This window comes from Pieris brassicae, chromosome 10 (assembly GCF_905147105.1).
Source record: "Pieris brassicae chromosome 10, ilPieBrab1.1, whole genome shotgun sequence".
NCBI classification, from domain to species: domain Eukaryota; kingdom Metazoa; phylum Arthropoda; class Insecta; order Lepidoptera; family Pieridae; genus Pieris; species Pieris brassicae.
The window spans coordinates 9,674,506-9,692,890 of NC_059674.1; the positions used below are offsets into that span (position 1 = coordinate 9,674,506).

The 18,385-nt window shown below is 34.0% G+C and overlaps 1 protein-coding gene across 3 annotated transcripts in view; it reads right to left on the reverse strand.

Annotated features, from left to right (window-relative positions):
- LOC123714867 (probable E3 ubiquitin-protein ligase RNF144A) overlaps positions 1 to 18,385 on the reverse strand; it is a 92,679-nt gene that overhangs the window by 37,281 nt on the left and 37,013 nt on the right. For all 3 annotated transcript variants that reach the window (XM_045669487.1, XM_045669486.1, XM_045669488.1), the window contains 2 exons: positions 17,267 to 17,411; positions 15,705 to 15,834 (listed from right to left, as the gene is read on the reverse strand). In XM_045669487.1, coding sequence (XP_045525443.1) covers positions 15,705 to 15,834; positions 17,267 to 17,411 — 275 coding nt within the window. The remainder of the gene's footprint in view (positions 1 to 15,704; positions 15,835 to 17,266; positions 17,412 to 18,385) is intronic.

Consider the following 18,385-nt stretch of genomic DNA (forward strand, 5'->3'; position numbering starts at 1 on the left):
AGTCAGTTGTGGACTCATTCAATGTGTTAATAAAAGACAATTCAATTATTGTATTGTCTTTTATTAACATAACTTTTACACATTTTAAGAAGAAAAAATTTTCACGGATTGAAGCTATGTATTATTATAAACTTACGATTAATGTCGAATATAATCTGGAGTCTTAGGTTATATGAGGACAAAAAGACTGGGTCCCGCCCAGTAAATACTATCATTAATAGAGTTTTGTCGCTTACACAATTGTCACTTAGGTTTAACTGTATATAACGTAATATGTTGAAGTTGATTAAACTTGTCCTTCGCTTTGTCAACCACTTTACCTTAGTTAATGTTTTATTTTTGTGTACATAGTAACACGTAGACCTTCTATTACACCGAAAACAATATAACGCGAATATACGAAGACAATATCGTTTCTACCAATACAAGCTAGGATAGATACATAATCTAAATAAATATCTATTACGAATTTCGTCAAAATTAGGTAATTTATGTATTTTATTTTATTATTATTTGAATATTAATCAAATCTTCCAAGACCTCTTTACTCACTCTGTTAATTTTTGTTGTGGTCTCTGGCAGAATGATCAGCGCTGTAAAACACGTCTGCTCCACAGCATAATGCTGAGCTAGGACCAGTTACAACGACAACACACTAAAAATTTACATTATTCCAAGAGGAATAAATAAAGAAAAACATTTCTATATTTTTGTTATTTTCCCTTTTTTATTATTTATATTTTGTGTGGTTCTATGTGTATGTTTCGTTAGTAATAACTGTAGTAGTAATATCAGTGTCTAAGTATTTATCAAAATGATCGAACTTAAACAAAGCTCAATAAAATTTAATATATATCTCGTATTTTAAAACATGTTCGCATTAAAATTCGGTGTTATTTTTAAACATAATGAATTTGAAAAAAATGAGTTTCTAATAAAACCGTGATCAAAACAGCCAAATATATACTGAACTAGTTAACATATAGGAAATTAAACCTGTGCTAATATAAAAGAAGCTATCCAAAGCGCAACATTTTTAATGAAACTCTTTTGTCATTCAATATTAGAGAAAATAACAAGGATAAAAATATTAATTGTTTCGACATGAATAATATTTAAAAGAATACTTTATCGTTTTTTTATTAACGAATATTAACCCGATAGTTCTGGGTTCAATGGCAACAAAAAATTATTTGTTTTGACAGATTATTCACTGTGGTGTAATGTGGCTTTAAAAAAAATAAAAAATTAAATTTATTTTTTGAAATTTTAATGCTTTAGTATATAAAACAAAGGCGGGTTTGTTCGGACACTTATAACTCGAGAACGACGTGACAGATTGTCATGGTTTTTATTTGTTGTATTTGTCCCAGTCCAGAATAGCTTAACATTGAATATTAAAAAAAAAAACCGATACAAAATGTTCTTGTTTTGATAACTGTCAAATATTAAATATTAGGTCCTTACATATGAAATTGGCGTTTTGTCGTACTGGCCAGTTTGACCTCAAATACCTCCTCTTTGGTTAGGAATTTCAATTTCAAATTTGTACAGCTATTTACTCATGTATTTGTGCTTCGATGACCGTCATTCATTTGTTTTCGTCATTTTTTTCTTGTTTTTTTTTCTGTTTGCGTCACTCATTTTACAAAATGGAATACTTAAAGTATCGCATTATTTACGAGTACGAGTTCCGCCGTGGCACTAGTGCTGCGGAAACGACTCGAAGGGTGAATGATGTGTATGGCGGTCATGTTGCAAAAGAAAACACAGTTCGTTTTTGGTTCCAACGTTTTCGTCCTGGAAATTTCGACCTGCAGAACAAGCCCCGTGGACGGCCTGAGACCCAAGTTGATAATGAAGTATTGAAGGCTATTGTGGAAGCCGATCCATCGCAAACCACGTCCGAGTTAGCTGCAGGCTGCGGTGTTAGTGATAAAATTGTTTTAATTCACTTAAAGCAAATTGGGAAGATTAAAAAGCTTGAAAGTTGGGTACCTCACGAATTGACTGAAGCAAACCGGCAAGCGCGCGTCGACTGCTGCGTTACATTACTGAACCGGCACAATAATGAAGGTATTTTAAACCGAATCATTACCTGTGATGAAAAATGGATTCTTTACGATAATCGGAAGCGCTCAGCACAATGGTTGGATCCTGGCCAGCCAGCCAAATCCTGCCCCAAGCGAAAATTAACCCCGAAAAAGTTACTTGTAAGCGTTTAGTGGACTAGTACCGGTGTTGTTCATTGCAGTTTTCTCAAATCTGGCCAGACCATTACGGCTGATGTCTATTGTCAGCAATTGCAAACCATGATAGAAAAGCTAGCGGCTAAACAGCCTAGGCTGGTCAATTGCTCCACGCCACTGCTACTTCACGACAACGCTAGACCACACACTGCACAACAGACGGCTACCAAATTAGAAGAGCTTCAATTGGAATGTCTAAGACATCCTCCGTACTCCCCAGACCTTGTTCCAACAGATTACCATTTTTTTCGAAATTTGGACAACTTTTTGCAAGGGAAAAATTTAACTCTGATGGGGTAGTCCAAATCGCCTTCACAGATTTTATTGATTTTCGTCCAACTGGTTTTTTTAGTAAAGCGATTAATGAACTACCTATGAGATGGCAAAAGTGCATAGAAAACAATGGTTCATACTTTGATTAATTAAATATATTATATTTAAAAATATTCGACTTTTTGTTCCTCCCAACGCCAATTTCATATGTTAGGACATAATATTTATCCCGATACGGTTAACTGTTTGTATAAAGATATATTCGAACTGAAATCGCATTCTTTCTTCTGAATAAAGTAGTGAATTTAATATTTATTCAGCTAGTATATTATAATGGCCGCCATTCTGTATGAACTCGAAAACCCAAACAACTGAACGAATTTCACAATAGATAAGGTCCTGATTGATTGAGATCCAAATACACCAAATCCATCTAGGCAAGCGGGAAGCTTTTAAAGAATAACGACTTCAATATCTAGTAATTAGTTAACGCGCAATTGGAGAAGATGGTCACAGACATTGACTCAGAAAGCAGGATTGTCGGTCTTAGAATCAATGCCAATAGCACCAAAGTAATGACAAATTCCAGAAAGGAAATAATTATATTAAATAACAGTGTTATATAGTAAAGTATACGTAGCTGAACACTGGTACCTCGGTCAGACAATATTTGTGACCGATGCAACAATAAAATAAATTGACACAAGTATAGAAAAAGCATGGAAGAGCTTTAGGGCGCTTGAAGAAGTCATGATTTGGAAGACGCCTTTGCCAAGGCCACACAGATACCTAAAATAAACGCGTTTAAATGTAAAATTATCTATATTAAAAAACTATTATTATTAATTCGTTAAAACTTCTTCAAAATATATTACGCATCGGTGTAATAGATATCCATACATTGTATCCTATATCAATACATATTGTCACGAACCTGTATGTGTACATTACAATCGAGAATTTTAATTGGCATTTTACGTTTTTAACATAAAAACGAAGGTCTTGTTGAGTAAAAGCAACTAATTGTTCTCCAAGTAGTTGTATTTCTTTGTTCCAATCATAATCTTGTCGCGTATTAATTTGTATTAAATGCTAGATGGACTAGTTAAACGAGGTGGACCGGTGATATATGATTTTTATACGTAGTACAAAAATCTTCTTTATAATTTTTTCGAGTTTTGAGCTTACAAAACTATATTTTGTTATATAGATGTATAGAAATAATTATATTTCTGAAATTCGATTATTAATGATCTATTTTGTTTTAGAGATGTTCATTTAGTCTTGTTTGTTAGTCTGTGGAAAAAACGCTAGTTTTGTTTGCCTGTGTCAGTCATTTTCAATTTGATTACGAAGTGTTTGTTATGAGTACCTTGTGGACTGATTATAAAAGTAATAGGATAAAAGTGATTTTCAACTGAAATAACAAACTCTAAATATTGTTTCTTAAAATAAACATTGTTGCAACACACACATTTGAGTTTAACTCCCTTATATAGATAATAAAAAAATATTACATTATGCATCATACCTAAATATATGAAAATATTGCCAAGACGAGCATTGTCTGCCTATTGGACTCAGCGTGCAACTCTGGCTTTCTATCTGCGCATTTAACATTCGCTCGGTGAAGGAAAACATTGTGGTTAACCGGCTTGCCATAGACCCAAAAAGTAGACGGCGTTTATCAGGCACAGGAGGCTGATCACCTACTTGTCTATGAGATTAATAAACTATCATGATACAGAATTCCGAGGTCCAAACCTAAACAGGTTGTAGCGCTACTGATTAATATTTTATTGCTGAGACGAGACAATGCCTCCCACAGTTATATTGATCTCATGTAGACTCGACTTAGAAATAACTAAGACCTGACACCCTACTCCAAGCCAAAATATGTAGCAATTTCAGTACATTTACATGGGGTTCAAATTTACTGTTCATTACTTTTTTGTTATATACATTCTATAAACGTTAGGGTAAATTCACAGCGAAACGATAAGTAATTTTAAGAAGACCCAGAAAGCCTTCTGTACTTGTTAAGTTCTTATGGTTCGGCTATTTACCATATATATTATATAGAATATAATATATATTATATATATTATATAGAATATAATATATTGCTGTAAGAAACGTTTTTTTTTACAAAATAACCGCGCTCAAACTATTTTAATTGTTACATTTTTTTTGTTTTGTTCAGGGTATATAGCTGTCACTTCAAGGTATGCGACCATGCACGTGTTGGAAAGAACTCATGGTTAAAAGACAAAAAATCATCACTGCTGGTGTTAAGTAAAACAAACACCTAATTAACGCCGGTATTTCAAAAATATTTTCAAAACATTAAGAAATAGTAAGCTCTAGTGAATATAGAATTGAAATGAATTATAATTGACATTCAAATTGAATAATAAAACCATCAGCTGTCCTTTCACTTTCACAATGCCTATATAAAATAAATATTAAAAGTGTTCAAAGGTCGTGAGTTTTGCAAACGATTGTTTTCATTTTATGTAATATTTAAAAATGGAATAGACTGTACTCTATCAATTGAATCGTCCTTCTTATTCCATAACCCATTTCACAGACCAAGTGGTTTCAAATAATTAAAAAATGGAATTGAAGTACTGTACTTTATTAATTGCATACGTCCATCTAATGTGTGTAAGATATTCCATAATCCATATCAGTGTCCAAGTGAATTCAAATAATTTGAAAATGGAATAGAATTATTGTCCTCTATTAATTGCATACGTCCATCTAATGTATATAAGATATTCCCTAATCCATTTCACAGACGAAGTAGATTCAAATAATTTAAAAATGGAATAGAAGTATTGTACTCTATTAATTGAATCGTCCTTCTAATATGAATATTCGTATTATATACAATTTCACAGTTCAACTGTTTTCATTTATAGCAGTACTTAAAAAAATTAAAAATGTTGACGTATAAGATACATTCTACAGTTCGTATTTCAAAACAAATATGGTTTGTGAAAATCACTTAACTAGAGGTAGGCTTTATGTATAATAACCTTGAAAACAAATTAATACAAAATATATTTTATAACTTTATATTCAAAAACAAAATTCTTCCATTACGACAAAAAATATCGAGTGTTTTTTTATTAAAATACGATAAATTTATAAATAAATACGTGTTAATATATTAAGGATGTAATTATATTTCATAATGATCGCCTTGTTTACGTGGAAATGATGAAAACTTTTATCTTGATAGTTAATCTCAACAATCAGTAAGGTTGTTGAAACTTAACACGTTTAATAACCCTTCGTTAACACTTAATTGTTAAATTTAAACTTGAAATATTTTTGATGTGTCTTAAATTAGGGGCAATGTTATAGGATCGTGTAACTGAAATTGATAGGAATCATATATGTATATTATGTATTTAATTTAGTTATAATCATTAGTCTTATAGGCTTTGAAGCGTTCAATGATAAATCATTTTTAATTCGTTATCCATTTTAGAGAGATTTAAGAGAGAGAGATTTTATCTCTTATTATTATTAAATTGTTATTACCAGCTCCTTCCGCTAGACCATCGACTTAGTGCGATTCGAATCAGCAACGACCAATCTGATCCGTTGGCGTTACGTAGTGATGTCGAATGATGTCTGAGAATCTCTGTGCATCTTTACCGCATTTACCATGGAGTGTTCAGAGGAGTTTTTCGGACATTAGTCCCAAAACTAGATGAAAAACTTAATAGCTTAGCTGAGTTTCATCATCGGAAGTCAAGGCAGATTGCAAAATACCATTCGTCTCACCTCGACGTCCGTCGTTCCACAATTGAGCGTTTCATAAGGCAGTTTTTGCCGCGCACCATGTGGAACCAGCTGCCAACTGAAGTATTTACCAAAGAATTCAAGTCCTTCAAGAGCGTACCAATTCTTAAAATGCCGGCAATTGTGAGCCTTCTGCCCGTTTAACTACATAAAAAATCCTAATAATATTCTCTCTTTTACTGTAAGAAGAAATGTATCTAAATGGTGGCATGCAGATTCCATTTTGCCAATAAAAAGTAACATTTGCAAATATTCTCGGAAGAAAGTTAACATAATTTCCATACATTATTTTAACTTTGCAAATGTACAAACTAAAGAGGAAAGCGCAATTGAATAAACTTTGCATTTTGAATAGTTTAGTAGCATTTCTGTTATTTTGTATAAACTACAAATATGAAGTACAATATTTTCTTATATGTTTGATGCCCTTAGGGGGCACGAGGCAGGCGCGTTGCATTTTCATTGATGTTCTATCAACCGTACTTCTTCTACGAAACAATAGCTGCCCTTGCAGCTTATCATAGTCAGATTAAAGCAAAAAAGGGGTCCTTTAGCTGTAACTACGCTCGCTAAAACAGTCCGAGCTGAGCTGTGAAGCTTGTGATTTTCTCAACAAACCGGGAGATTCCATTAAAAAAAACTTAAAATTAAATAGGATTTTGACATACGGGAATCATAGATACAAGTTTCGTTTCTGTGAGTCGCGGAGACGGGCTATATAATAGCGATAAAACTCAAACTAATTTTATTCATATAGGTAACCAAGTACACTTATGTACGTCAACAGAAAAGATGTTAAATTTATTCTAAATTTACATTTACTACCAGTTCGCAAGTCACTAGAGGGCGTAGCGGGCAAGAAGAACTGGCAAGGAACTTTCCGCCCCTCTTTTTAATCGCCAAGTTTTGAGTCATACAAATTGCTTGAACTGGAGCAAATCACTCCCAAGGATTAGGATCATTTAAGTAATCGTCAAATTTATAAAAAGCTTTATTTAATAATTTTTAACGAGAGCTTTGAATATATTTAGAGACAATTCTCTAATTTCGCTTGGGAGTTTGTTGTAAAAACGAATACAATTTCAATATAAGGAGTGGTTTATCTTCTGGAGCCTGGTTGGTCGTACGCTTAATAGTTCTGTTTCGAGTATTATACTGGTGAAAGTCATCATTGGTTTTAAAATTGTTTATATTTTTAGTACATACAACAAGGCTACAAGAATGTATTGACCAGATAGTGACATAATATTCAATTCATTAAACTTATTCCGAACATTGAGAGAATGAAATCGCTAACATTAATCTCATTATAAAATACCTTCACTAAATGTAATGCCACAAAACGTTGAAACAAAGGTTAGATTCGCAAACACAATAAATCTTCAGAATTCGTAAAATTAATTCATTTCAAATATTTGATATAACTCCAACCAGTTTCTAATTAGACCTCATACTATAATCCAGTTGTATTTAAATGAATTATCCAGTAATCATTAAAATATTTTTACATAGTTAATCTTTTTTAATTGTAGATTTATAAGGTGTCATTAATATTTATAAAACAGTAGATCCGTTGACAGTCATGCCGGTTCAACTATATTATATAATATTTGGGCCCTCGCAATGTAATCAATTGAACAGAAAACAATTTTTGTTTTGCATTAAGATTAAAAACAGTCCTTTAAAAATTATATATGTAAATACCAAGTACATTCAACAGAAAGCGATTCGAATCATCGACGACCAATCACTTTTCGAGCGGCTTGACCCCTAGGCGTTGCGTAGATATGTAGGTTCTCCATGCCTCTTGTACCAGATTTACCACGGACAGTGTTCAGAGATTTTGTGCGGACCTGCAGCTGAGTTTCACCATCGAACATCGAGGCAGAATACGAAATTCCACCCGTATCACTTTAACGTCCGTCATTCCATAACTAAGAGTTTGGAACCCGCCCGCCATAGTAATTCCAGACCAATTCAACTAAGGGTTCTTCAAGAATAGAGCGTACCAATTCTAAAAGGGCCATTTGCCCTCTGTCAATGCGGTGTCTATGAATTAACGTGCGACAAGCCTCCTGTCCTAACAGATTTTCTTTATTAATATATAATTGTAATTGTGTATAAATGTCTCATCTATTGAAATCATTATGCTTGTTCAATTAAAGGAACAAATGAAATAAAAACCTTACAAAAGCCTTTAACGAAATGAAAACAATTTAATTCCAGGGAAATGGGAAATCCTAAAATTACTCCACCCTTGAAGTTGAGTTTTGTACACAAAGCTAGGTATTTTAATACTTCAAGTTTTATATTTATTTTAGATATTATTGTGACAGGTACGACATGCGTATCACAAATCCAATATTATTTTTGACATATGGGTGACACTTAATACGATAATGTCGAGAAAAATTAAATATAATATTGAACACATAATACACAATATCGCTACTGTGAATTAACTCTGCGAACATATAAATATGTCGATAGTGTCGGAGACATTATTCAGTAGTCGCAACGTCCTGGATAACGGGGATCTGTGCAACAGACTTGTTTTTGCCCTTGGTATCGCAAATAACCTAGACGTTCGCCGTCGCACAAATTCCATAGGTACAAAGAAACCCAATACTTGGAGTACACTTGGCCACACGGTTGGCCAACTGTAAGTGTAATAATAGTAATGGAAGGCTGTTAAACCTAATTTCCGGTATATAAATAACAAAGAATCGCAAAATATATTGCTAGGCGCAAAACTCGAAGACGGCTTGACCAATTCAAGTGATTTCTTTATTTATTCCATGAACTAATAATATGCATGGAAGAGCCTAACAACCAGTATTTATTAAGGAAAAGCGAACAGCTTCTATGCTTAGCAAAATATATTATGTTGGTATGTAGCCACTAAAACCTGTATTAAGGCGAAAAGAAATTCGCGTTCTAGTAACAATTATTGAACTGTTAGTGAGATTCATAATCACTATAAAAGACAAAAAAACATACTTTATACGGTTACATAAGTAAATAGTATTACGCACTTATATATTTCAGTCTATAAATTATTATCAGGTAGTACATAAGTGACCCGAAGAGGTATTTGATATGGCTTAAATAGGTCGATTATTTAGACCTGTGGCACGGAACCAAGAGTTACGTAAATATCAATTTAGTTTATGTAATTTGTTGAATTGGCAGTTAAATAAAACCTTCAAGGGAATTACACAACGATTCAATCAAAGATTACATACTTAAGACGTAACTATGACTCCTCTATGTCGAATGAAATATGTTTTGATACTTAATAATTCATAATACAGAATATATCTACGGGGCCGACCCAGGTATGATGCGAAAGCGATCTCGGGGGTGCTTTTTTATATGAGGTGAAAATGCACATACGCAGACCTTTGTCATGGATGTTGGAGCTTATGGGGCAGGGTCTACACTCAAAGCCCTCTGCTACTCACCACTGCGACATAGTAATCACGACCTGCGGTACCCAGCCACTTGATACCGAGACCCCAGCCTTGAACCACCGGCCAGTCTACGGTCAACCAAAGACCTCTCCCTCAATCGCTCAGCCTATTTCTGCAGCATTACTATGCTTTATTTGTATGCTCACAGAATGACCATTGCAACTCAGGCCTCCTCAGTACCTAGCATAGCCGGCGCCGAATCCACCTGTGGTGAGTTGTAGTGTCTATAGCCCTATAGCTCACCAGGCTCTGTGGATTGAGGATGTCTAGTGTGTTCCAAATATACCCAAAAAAATCTCCACGTTTATCAAAAAGTTGTAGTTAATAAACCGAATAATTGGTTAAACCAAACAAAATAAATACTACCACATAACTATCAAACGCAAACTTTAAAATGTCATTAACCGTCAAATCAATATTCCAAATAGCCTTCGTTTAAATCTCGCGTATTTTCAATAAGAACCTTCAAAACCAATTGAGAGAACTAACAACTTAAAACCTTCAAGTGTTGGGAAATCGAATTTGAACAATAAGTAAATGACGTCTTCGTCGACCTTATGTGAAGCCCTTGTTCTCTCAAATATGTATAGTGTATGTATTATTTTTTAAGAATGATATATCGCTGTTGGATTTAAGGGCGTTCACAGCTCAGCTCGAGCTGTTTAGCGCAAAGTCGACTCCTGCGAGACATGGACCTCGCCTGATCACCTACTTGTCTATCTAGGTAAGAAATGAAACTTCTTTATGACCTCATTTTTCGAATAATGATCTACTATATGGAACTTTACAGAAATTGGTTAAATAAAGTTAAATTAGATAAAGTTTAGCAAAAGGCTTTTATATTTAATACACACATTAATGAAATAGTACCATTTTTTAATTATACCTTATTACTACTAAGATTATTACGGAATTTCATTAACTGTAATAGATTCATTACTATCATTGTTATCGTTATTATATATTTGTTATTAACGGCTTCGTATCTCTTCGAATCAACCGTGGTAGGGACAAGAAAAATATGGCGCGTAACGGAAAAATGTGACTGTAATTTTTTTTCAACGCCAATAAAGAAGTTCGCTTCAAAAATAAATTATCAGTTTGATACAAAAACCTGACGCCCAGAATTGAAATTAAATTTGTTTACCAAATTTCTCTAGAACCAATAGTTGAAGTTTCAATAGGTAATGTGTAGTAAATAATATCGTTAACAACTCGTTTTGTGAGCGGTCGCATTGCTAATATGATAATATTAAACTAAATCAATAACAAATATTTTTGGCAATAAAAAAAATCAACAGGATTAAGTGGCTGGGATGTGCACCAAATGGCGAATGATGAACCCTCAGGTCCTTACTGAACTCGCAACCTAGTGGCAAGAGAAAAGTCGGTAGGCTGCGTTGGTGGGATGGAGTTCCTTGGTTAGAATGCCTGGCAAACCCCGAGAGCCCATCTTAAGGCCGTGTGAAGGGCTGAGGAGTTTCTAGCGGCTTGGGTCTCGCTACCCCTCTGCTATGCAGAATCTCAGATATGATATGCTCAGATATGAACATCCATTGGTGCACGTGCAGGTCTCGAACCTACGACCGGATGAGAATCGGACGCTGAAGCTCATCACTGCTCATTCATGCATTCAGCTACCATTATACCTATCTCTTTTAATCACATCAAAAACATAATTTGACAGAAAGAGACGATTAGACTTATTTTGATTGTGAAGTAAAAAAATACAGGTAACAAAGAGCAAAATATTACACGACCCAATTCCTGGCCCGTGAACCCGGGGAAAACTGGAACAGCACCTTAATGATACCTCGCTGAGCCAAATCTCCCCTCCTCTTAGCGTAAGAAACCTTAGGTGATATCAAACCTAGATTGCTAAAAGCAAAACTCGCAACTAGAAAAGCACAACCTACAAAACGGCCAGGCAGATTCTTTAGATTGTTAATTATCTATTTTGTGTACACTGCTCAGTGTTGGCCGAGTGTCTTTAGCGTGCGACTCTCATCCCTGAGGTCGTAGTTTCGATCCCCGGTTGTGCACCAATGGATTTTCTATCTATGTGCGCATTTAACATTAGCTCGAAAGGTGTAGGAAAACATAGGGAGGAAATCTAAGGCCCTACCTAAAAAGGTTGTAGCGCCATTATTTTATTTTTATTTTGCATATTACATTTATTTTGTTTGTTAGTCTGTGGAAAAGACACTAGTTTTATTTATCTATGTATGTGTTAGTCATTTATATTTGAATACTATTTTTTTTGCTAATACATTTTAGATTGATTGAAGAAAAAGAATAAAAGTGATTTTCAAGTAAAATTGCCAACTCTAAATGTTGTTTCATAAAATTCATTATTTGCAACACATTTAGCAGTTATCACAGCCCATGTACAACCAATTCTAGTTGGTTGCCGTCGGAAGGAATTGATTTATAAGTGATTTTATTCATGAAACAGATAGAAATGCGGCCATACACTTGTGTCCCTAACATTTGAATTCTATAAGGGTAAGATTCAGGCATAAATCTGAATCTCATACGTCAAAAATGTATTACATTTTGACAGACGGTCGTTAACTAAATTTGTATATACATTCAAAATTAACACATCGAATTGCAATAAACGTTATAAAAAGACCGATATAAAGGAAACTTTATAGACTTTCAAGTTATCTTAAATAATTACATTATTATAAAAGATAAAGTGTCATGACTACGGAAGGGATTTTTAATACATGACGTCAATACAGGAAGAGTGAAGGTTAACTTAAAATAAATAAAATTGTTTTACGATTCAATATCATAAAGAAATTGTGGGAACTGTGACACAAACATAATATTTTTCTTATGTCACTGGAGGCAAACGGGCAGAAGGCTCTGATGTTAAGTTATACCGTCGTGCATGGGCACTCAAATTACTAGAAGGCTCGTTAAGAATTGGTACGCTCTTTACTTGAAGGAAGGAAGTCGATTGGCGATGAACCTTTCACTTTTCTTGTTAAACTTCATTCGATTTCCAGTGAAAAGCGCTGACAGTCGTGCACCACAACAATAGTGTTTATCCTACCAATAAGTAATAAATAGCTTATTTGGAACTTATGTAGAACTTATCCGTACATTACATCACACGTACGTGAAACAGACCCTAATACTTGTAAATCAAATTTTTGAGCCTCCGTAAATACAGTTCTTACTACTATGCACCGGGACACATAATAATATTAGCCTTTTATTTTTATGTGCCATTTTTCGGCAAAGGCCTCCTCCAATTCCCGCCATTCCTCTCGCCACTCTGTCTGCTGTTTCGGGGATCGAACCTACGACCTCAGGGATGAGAGTCGCACGCTGAAACCACTAGGTCAACACTGCTCTACAGAATATACTTATCGCGGTTAAAACCACAATATATATTAATTAATTAATTATATATTTTCAAAATAAATGGGGTACTTAAAAAATTAGTGAAACAACGGTGTATACATATATGTATTCAAATAAAAAAAATTAACAGCCATATAAGACAGCCCATGAGCATCCATGCTGGGTGCATCGGTACTTGAAGGTTGTATCTCCTTGGGGAGACCACTGGGATCCGATAGCACAGTTCGCAAGTGCCAATTGTGATTGCAAAAACGGATTAGAAAAATTCATCAAGTTGCGTATGCGCATAGAATAAAAGATCGTACCAATTCTAGTAAGGCTGGCAACGCACTTGCGAGCCCTTTTGCAATGTAAGTGTCTATGGGCGCCGGTATGATGAGCCTCCTGCCCATTTGCACCGTGTTATTAAAAAATCCGAAGCATGTGTGATCGATAAGCGATTTTAAAACAAATGATGACTTTCACCAGTATAATACTCGAAACAGACCCAATTTGAGTGAACGACCAACCAGGCTCCAGAAGATAAACCTCTCCTTATATGGCAATTGTATTCGTTATTACAACAAACTCCCAAGGGAAATTAGAGAATTATCACTAAATAAATTCAAATCTCTGGTTAATCCTAAATTATTCAATAAAGCTTTTTATAAATTTGACGAATTTTTAAATGATCCTAATCCTTGGAAGTGATTTGGTCCAGTTCAAACAATTTATATGACTCAAAACTTGGCGATTAAAAAGAGTGGCAGGAAGTTTCTTGCCAGTTCTTCTTGCCCGCTCTACGCCCTTGACTTGCGAACTGGTAGTAAATGTAAATTTACAATTAATTTAACTTTTGACGTTTATAAGTGACGTTTACCTATATAAATAAAGTTATTTTGAGTTTGAGTTTGATCCTAATTAGTCACGATCCGTCTTCGTGTTAGACCCACGTAATTCTAACGAAACCTAGTCAGAATTCAAAATTAATAAAATCAATTGAATGGTAATTAAATTATCGAAGGCCGTTTACATAACACCTTCAAGTGACAGTGAAATTGATATTCACGCCACAAGAACATGTGTTTCTTCAATAAAAAATTATTAAAATATCGTTTCAAGTAATGAACAGTAAACATATTATTATTGATTAATTTATAACTGTAATAAATAGTCGTTTATTAAAAGCTGAAATAAAAATATGTTTATTCATTGTAATGTGTCAGATTTGGTAAGCCTTTTATGTAAAAAAACGTGAATATACTTATGTACACGAGTTAGAAGTTATATTTCTTTGGCGTAACAAGATAAAATCTTTTTTTTAAATTTTAACTTTCGCTTTAATCTACGTTTCGTAAAAACGATTCTAACAATGTAAAAAAGGGACTTAATACCATTTTTTATTATAACGCATTATCAAGTTAAATAAAGTTTATTTAAATATCACAAAATAATATTTCAACATAATTAAAGAAATGTACTATTTTTATTTTAAAATGTTAAGTATGCTAACTTCAGTGTGTCGGTTATTTGTGACGGTGTGCGCGCGCATCGTACAAATTTACTGTCAGCATTATTCCCAACGCGCCAAAACAAGTATTACTTCAAAAATACCTGTATCAGGGCATCCCTTCCTTAACAAACATAATAGTTAACTCCATAAAAATTGTCTTTCCTATTACAATTACAATACATTTTCTCCCAAATTAAACGCAATTTAAGCATTACGTGACGTAACACACGTAAGTGCATGAGTGTGTGGATGCACGTGAGTGAATGAGTGTATAATGTGTACATTTTAGGTTTCAGGAGCATCTCAAACTCTGCCTAAGGTGTATTCATATGCCAGTCTTTCAAACATTTATTTTTCTAAATTGTAGACGGTTATATTAAGCAAGTTAACGACACTTAAAACATTAAGTAAAGATTCATCAATGAAATCGTAAGCAACTTTCTTAAATATTCAATAATTAGTCATGATTATTAATCTCGTTAACGTTAACGACTCGTTAATACATACAATAATTTAAGTTGTGTTACAATATACGGGTTATAAATCAAATGTGTTACCGATAAAATCGTTAATTATTAGAGGAAATTGAATATCACTATTAGTATACCGGTTCCTACGTTAATGTCACCGAAACATTGCAGATACACGTGAGAGTCATCAGAGTTTATATAATGAAGGAAAGAATATTGAAATCGCTTAAGAGCCTTATATCGTTTTTCTATCGTATATTTCTTTATTTGGCGAGGGGTAAACTTTATAACCTACATATAATTGTGTCAAAATAGAATATATTTGTTTTAAAACAGACCACGGAAACAAAACAAAAAACGGACCTTATACTACAGCTATGAAAGAGTTCAATTCCTGAACGCAGGTTATAAATATTTGACAATATTTTATTTCCACAAAAACAAAAGACATCAAATGTTTCAATTCGTTATTTATGTGTTTGTTAAGTTAACAAGTTAAAAACGTTATTCTCTAGTTATATATAGGTAGATTTTATTAGGAAACTTGACTGACCTTCGTGCAGAAAGAGCAGCCACAACCTGCTATCACAGTAACTTTGTCTGGTGTAGCGTCTTCTAAACACAGCATGCAATTTATCGGCGCTGCTGGGATGAACCCACCGCCTGCACCATCAAGTGAATACCTACAAATAATAATTTATCAGTCAACGGTTTTGTTCCGAAATCGAACCACTCGAATAACACAACAGGCGGAGCTGTCCATTAAAATCTTTATAATTATTAATAACTATAATTATATATGTAAAAAACAGTGAAACCGACGTTTATCTGTAGTTAACGATTTGAATTAACATTTTTTGCTACAATTTTTCACTCATACATTCGCTACGTAGTAAAGTTCTTAAAGTAGAAACGACGAAAAAGACAAATCCAGAAAAATATATTTGTCTGTGTCCCATGCCTGAAGAAGACATCTGTTCAAAGATGAAAACTGTCGCACACGCAAGTCTTCGTGGATATTACCGTCTTCTTAAAAATTCTGCAAAAGACAGCTTCCAAACAATACATTGCAAAACTCAATGTTTGGCTCTTAAAGTAGAAACCTCAAAGGGACGAAACAAGAAAATATTTTATTATCATTTTCCTCGATAACTTTAGTATGGATAGAAAGATCCAATTCTTAAAAGGCCAGCAAGGCCTTCTGAAAATGTGAATGTCTATGGGTAGCATTACTTAACATCAGGTGAGCCTCAAGTTTGCCCACAGACGCACATCAGTTTTTGCGTATTAATGAGCAAGTTATAATTATTAGAAAAAATTATACACAGCCGGTACTTGAAACCATGATATCTGGGTTGAGAATCGCATAACCGCTAAAACTAGAAACGACATCATTACTTTTTTCGCCCTAATCGGATACCTTTTCCGTGCCAGGCACGAAGCCTGAAACGACAAATACACGTAAAACAATCGGTCGTTTCAAGAATTTATTTCAGATTGTATTCATTATTCAAGAGATTATATCAAAGTAGATTCCAACCAACTGCTATATAAAACTGTAATAATGAGCTTTATTCTGAAGAATTGAAGACCATAAACAAGGAAACAAGGTGGGCTTTAAACTAAGCCTGAAGACACATATCTTATCAAATGTGAAAACATGACTTATCTTAAAGATAAATCTTAATGGATCCTATCATCCACTAAAGCATACTGCATATCAGCTAGCACAAATAGTATTTCTAAAAACGCTTGTATGAGGAGGCGGTAATAAAAGTCTTCCTAGAAATCACGAGTTAACAAATAGCGGAGGTAAATTCAGCAAACATCGTGGCAACAAATATCATCCAAAATAAAATCTATAAAAATATTGAAATGGATAACCACAAAAAAAGGAACCGAGGCGTTAAGATGGTTAGACGAGATCACAGGTGTAGTGGCTAGGAGATGGAATTGGATGTCGGTAGATCAGGGTTGCGCATGACGGGATGAAATCGATTAGAGCTTTTGCTAAATGTAGCTTAAAAAGTTGGTAGAGAAGATTGGTAAAAAAATATAATTACTTCTGTTTAAAATTTTAAAGTCTAAGTGTTTATATACAATTAAAATACATACCTAGATCCACCAGCACCAGCCAATGACAGAAGCGAAGAGCATCGGGAGCAGACGGAAGGCGCCCTCAGTCTGTTATGAGCTCTTATCGGCTCCGGGACTTTTTCTCGGTCTGTCAGAGCCAGCACTGTTGAGCACTTTCTTAGACCTGTGTAAAACATACTTTAGTTGTTAATTGAACATTTTACACCAATATATATAAATACAACTATTCTGGCCATAAATACTGTTACGACTTTTCAATTACTTTGAATTTAGTACACGTATATTATTTTAAAAACTTTCTTAGATTTTGCGCCATTTCACATATTTTTTCGTGCACAGAAGGCTGATCACCTAGTTGCCTATTAGATTAATGAAACATCATTGATCATTAAACAGTTATAGAAATCTGAGGCCCAGACCTAAAAAGATTGTAGGGCCCTTGTTTTTTGTTCCAGCTGGATTCTGAACCTGGTCACAAGGCACGATCTACCCAAGCCTGGCTGGAAACCAACGTTCCGGACTTTATAAGAGACTCATCCAGCCCAGACTGCAACGCTTTGGACTTCAAATTATGGTCAGTTTTAGAGGACATGACCTGCTCTACGACGAACGACACGGCGACATTGAGTCTCTAAAAAAATCTTTGGAAGCAAGCAGTGGTGAAATTTTCCTTGGAAACTGTGCGTGCGTTCTATGCCAAACAGATTAAAGGCCTGTAATAAAAGCCAAAGGAGGCCATTTCGAATAAATATTTTCTAAATTGTGAGAGACTGAGACTAATAAATATGAAGGTATAAATTTTACATGACTACGTAAAAAATGCATTTTCATTTGTAACAGAACTTATGGCTGAATTAGGCATATACTCGAAGTAGTAATGTTAAATTGGCGTTGTACTACGCAGTAATTCCTAAGTTCCTTTGGAAATAAAATTTAATGTATTCACGTGAGCCAAGTAAATTTAAATTTATTACATTTTTTACCTCTACTTAATGTTTACATGCTTTACAGTTATATTAGAGAGTTTAGCTATCAACATAAAATCCAACTATCATGTGTAAGAAATTTATTTTATTTATTTAAATTAACTCATAATATTTATTTTTTAATAAATTATACGTATATCTTAAAGTACAA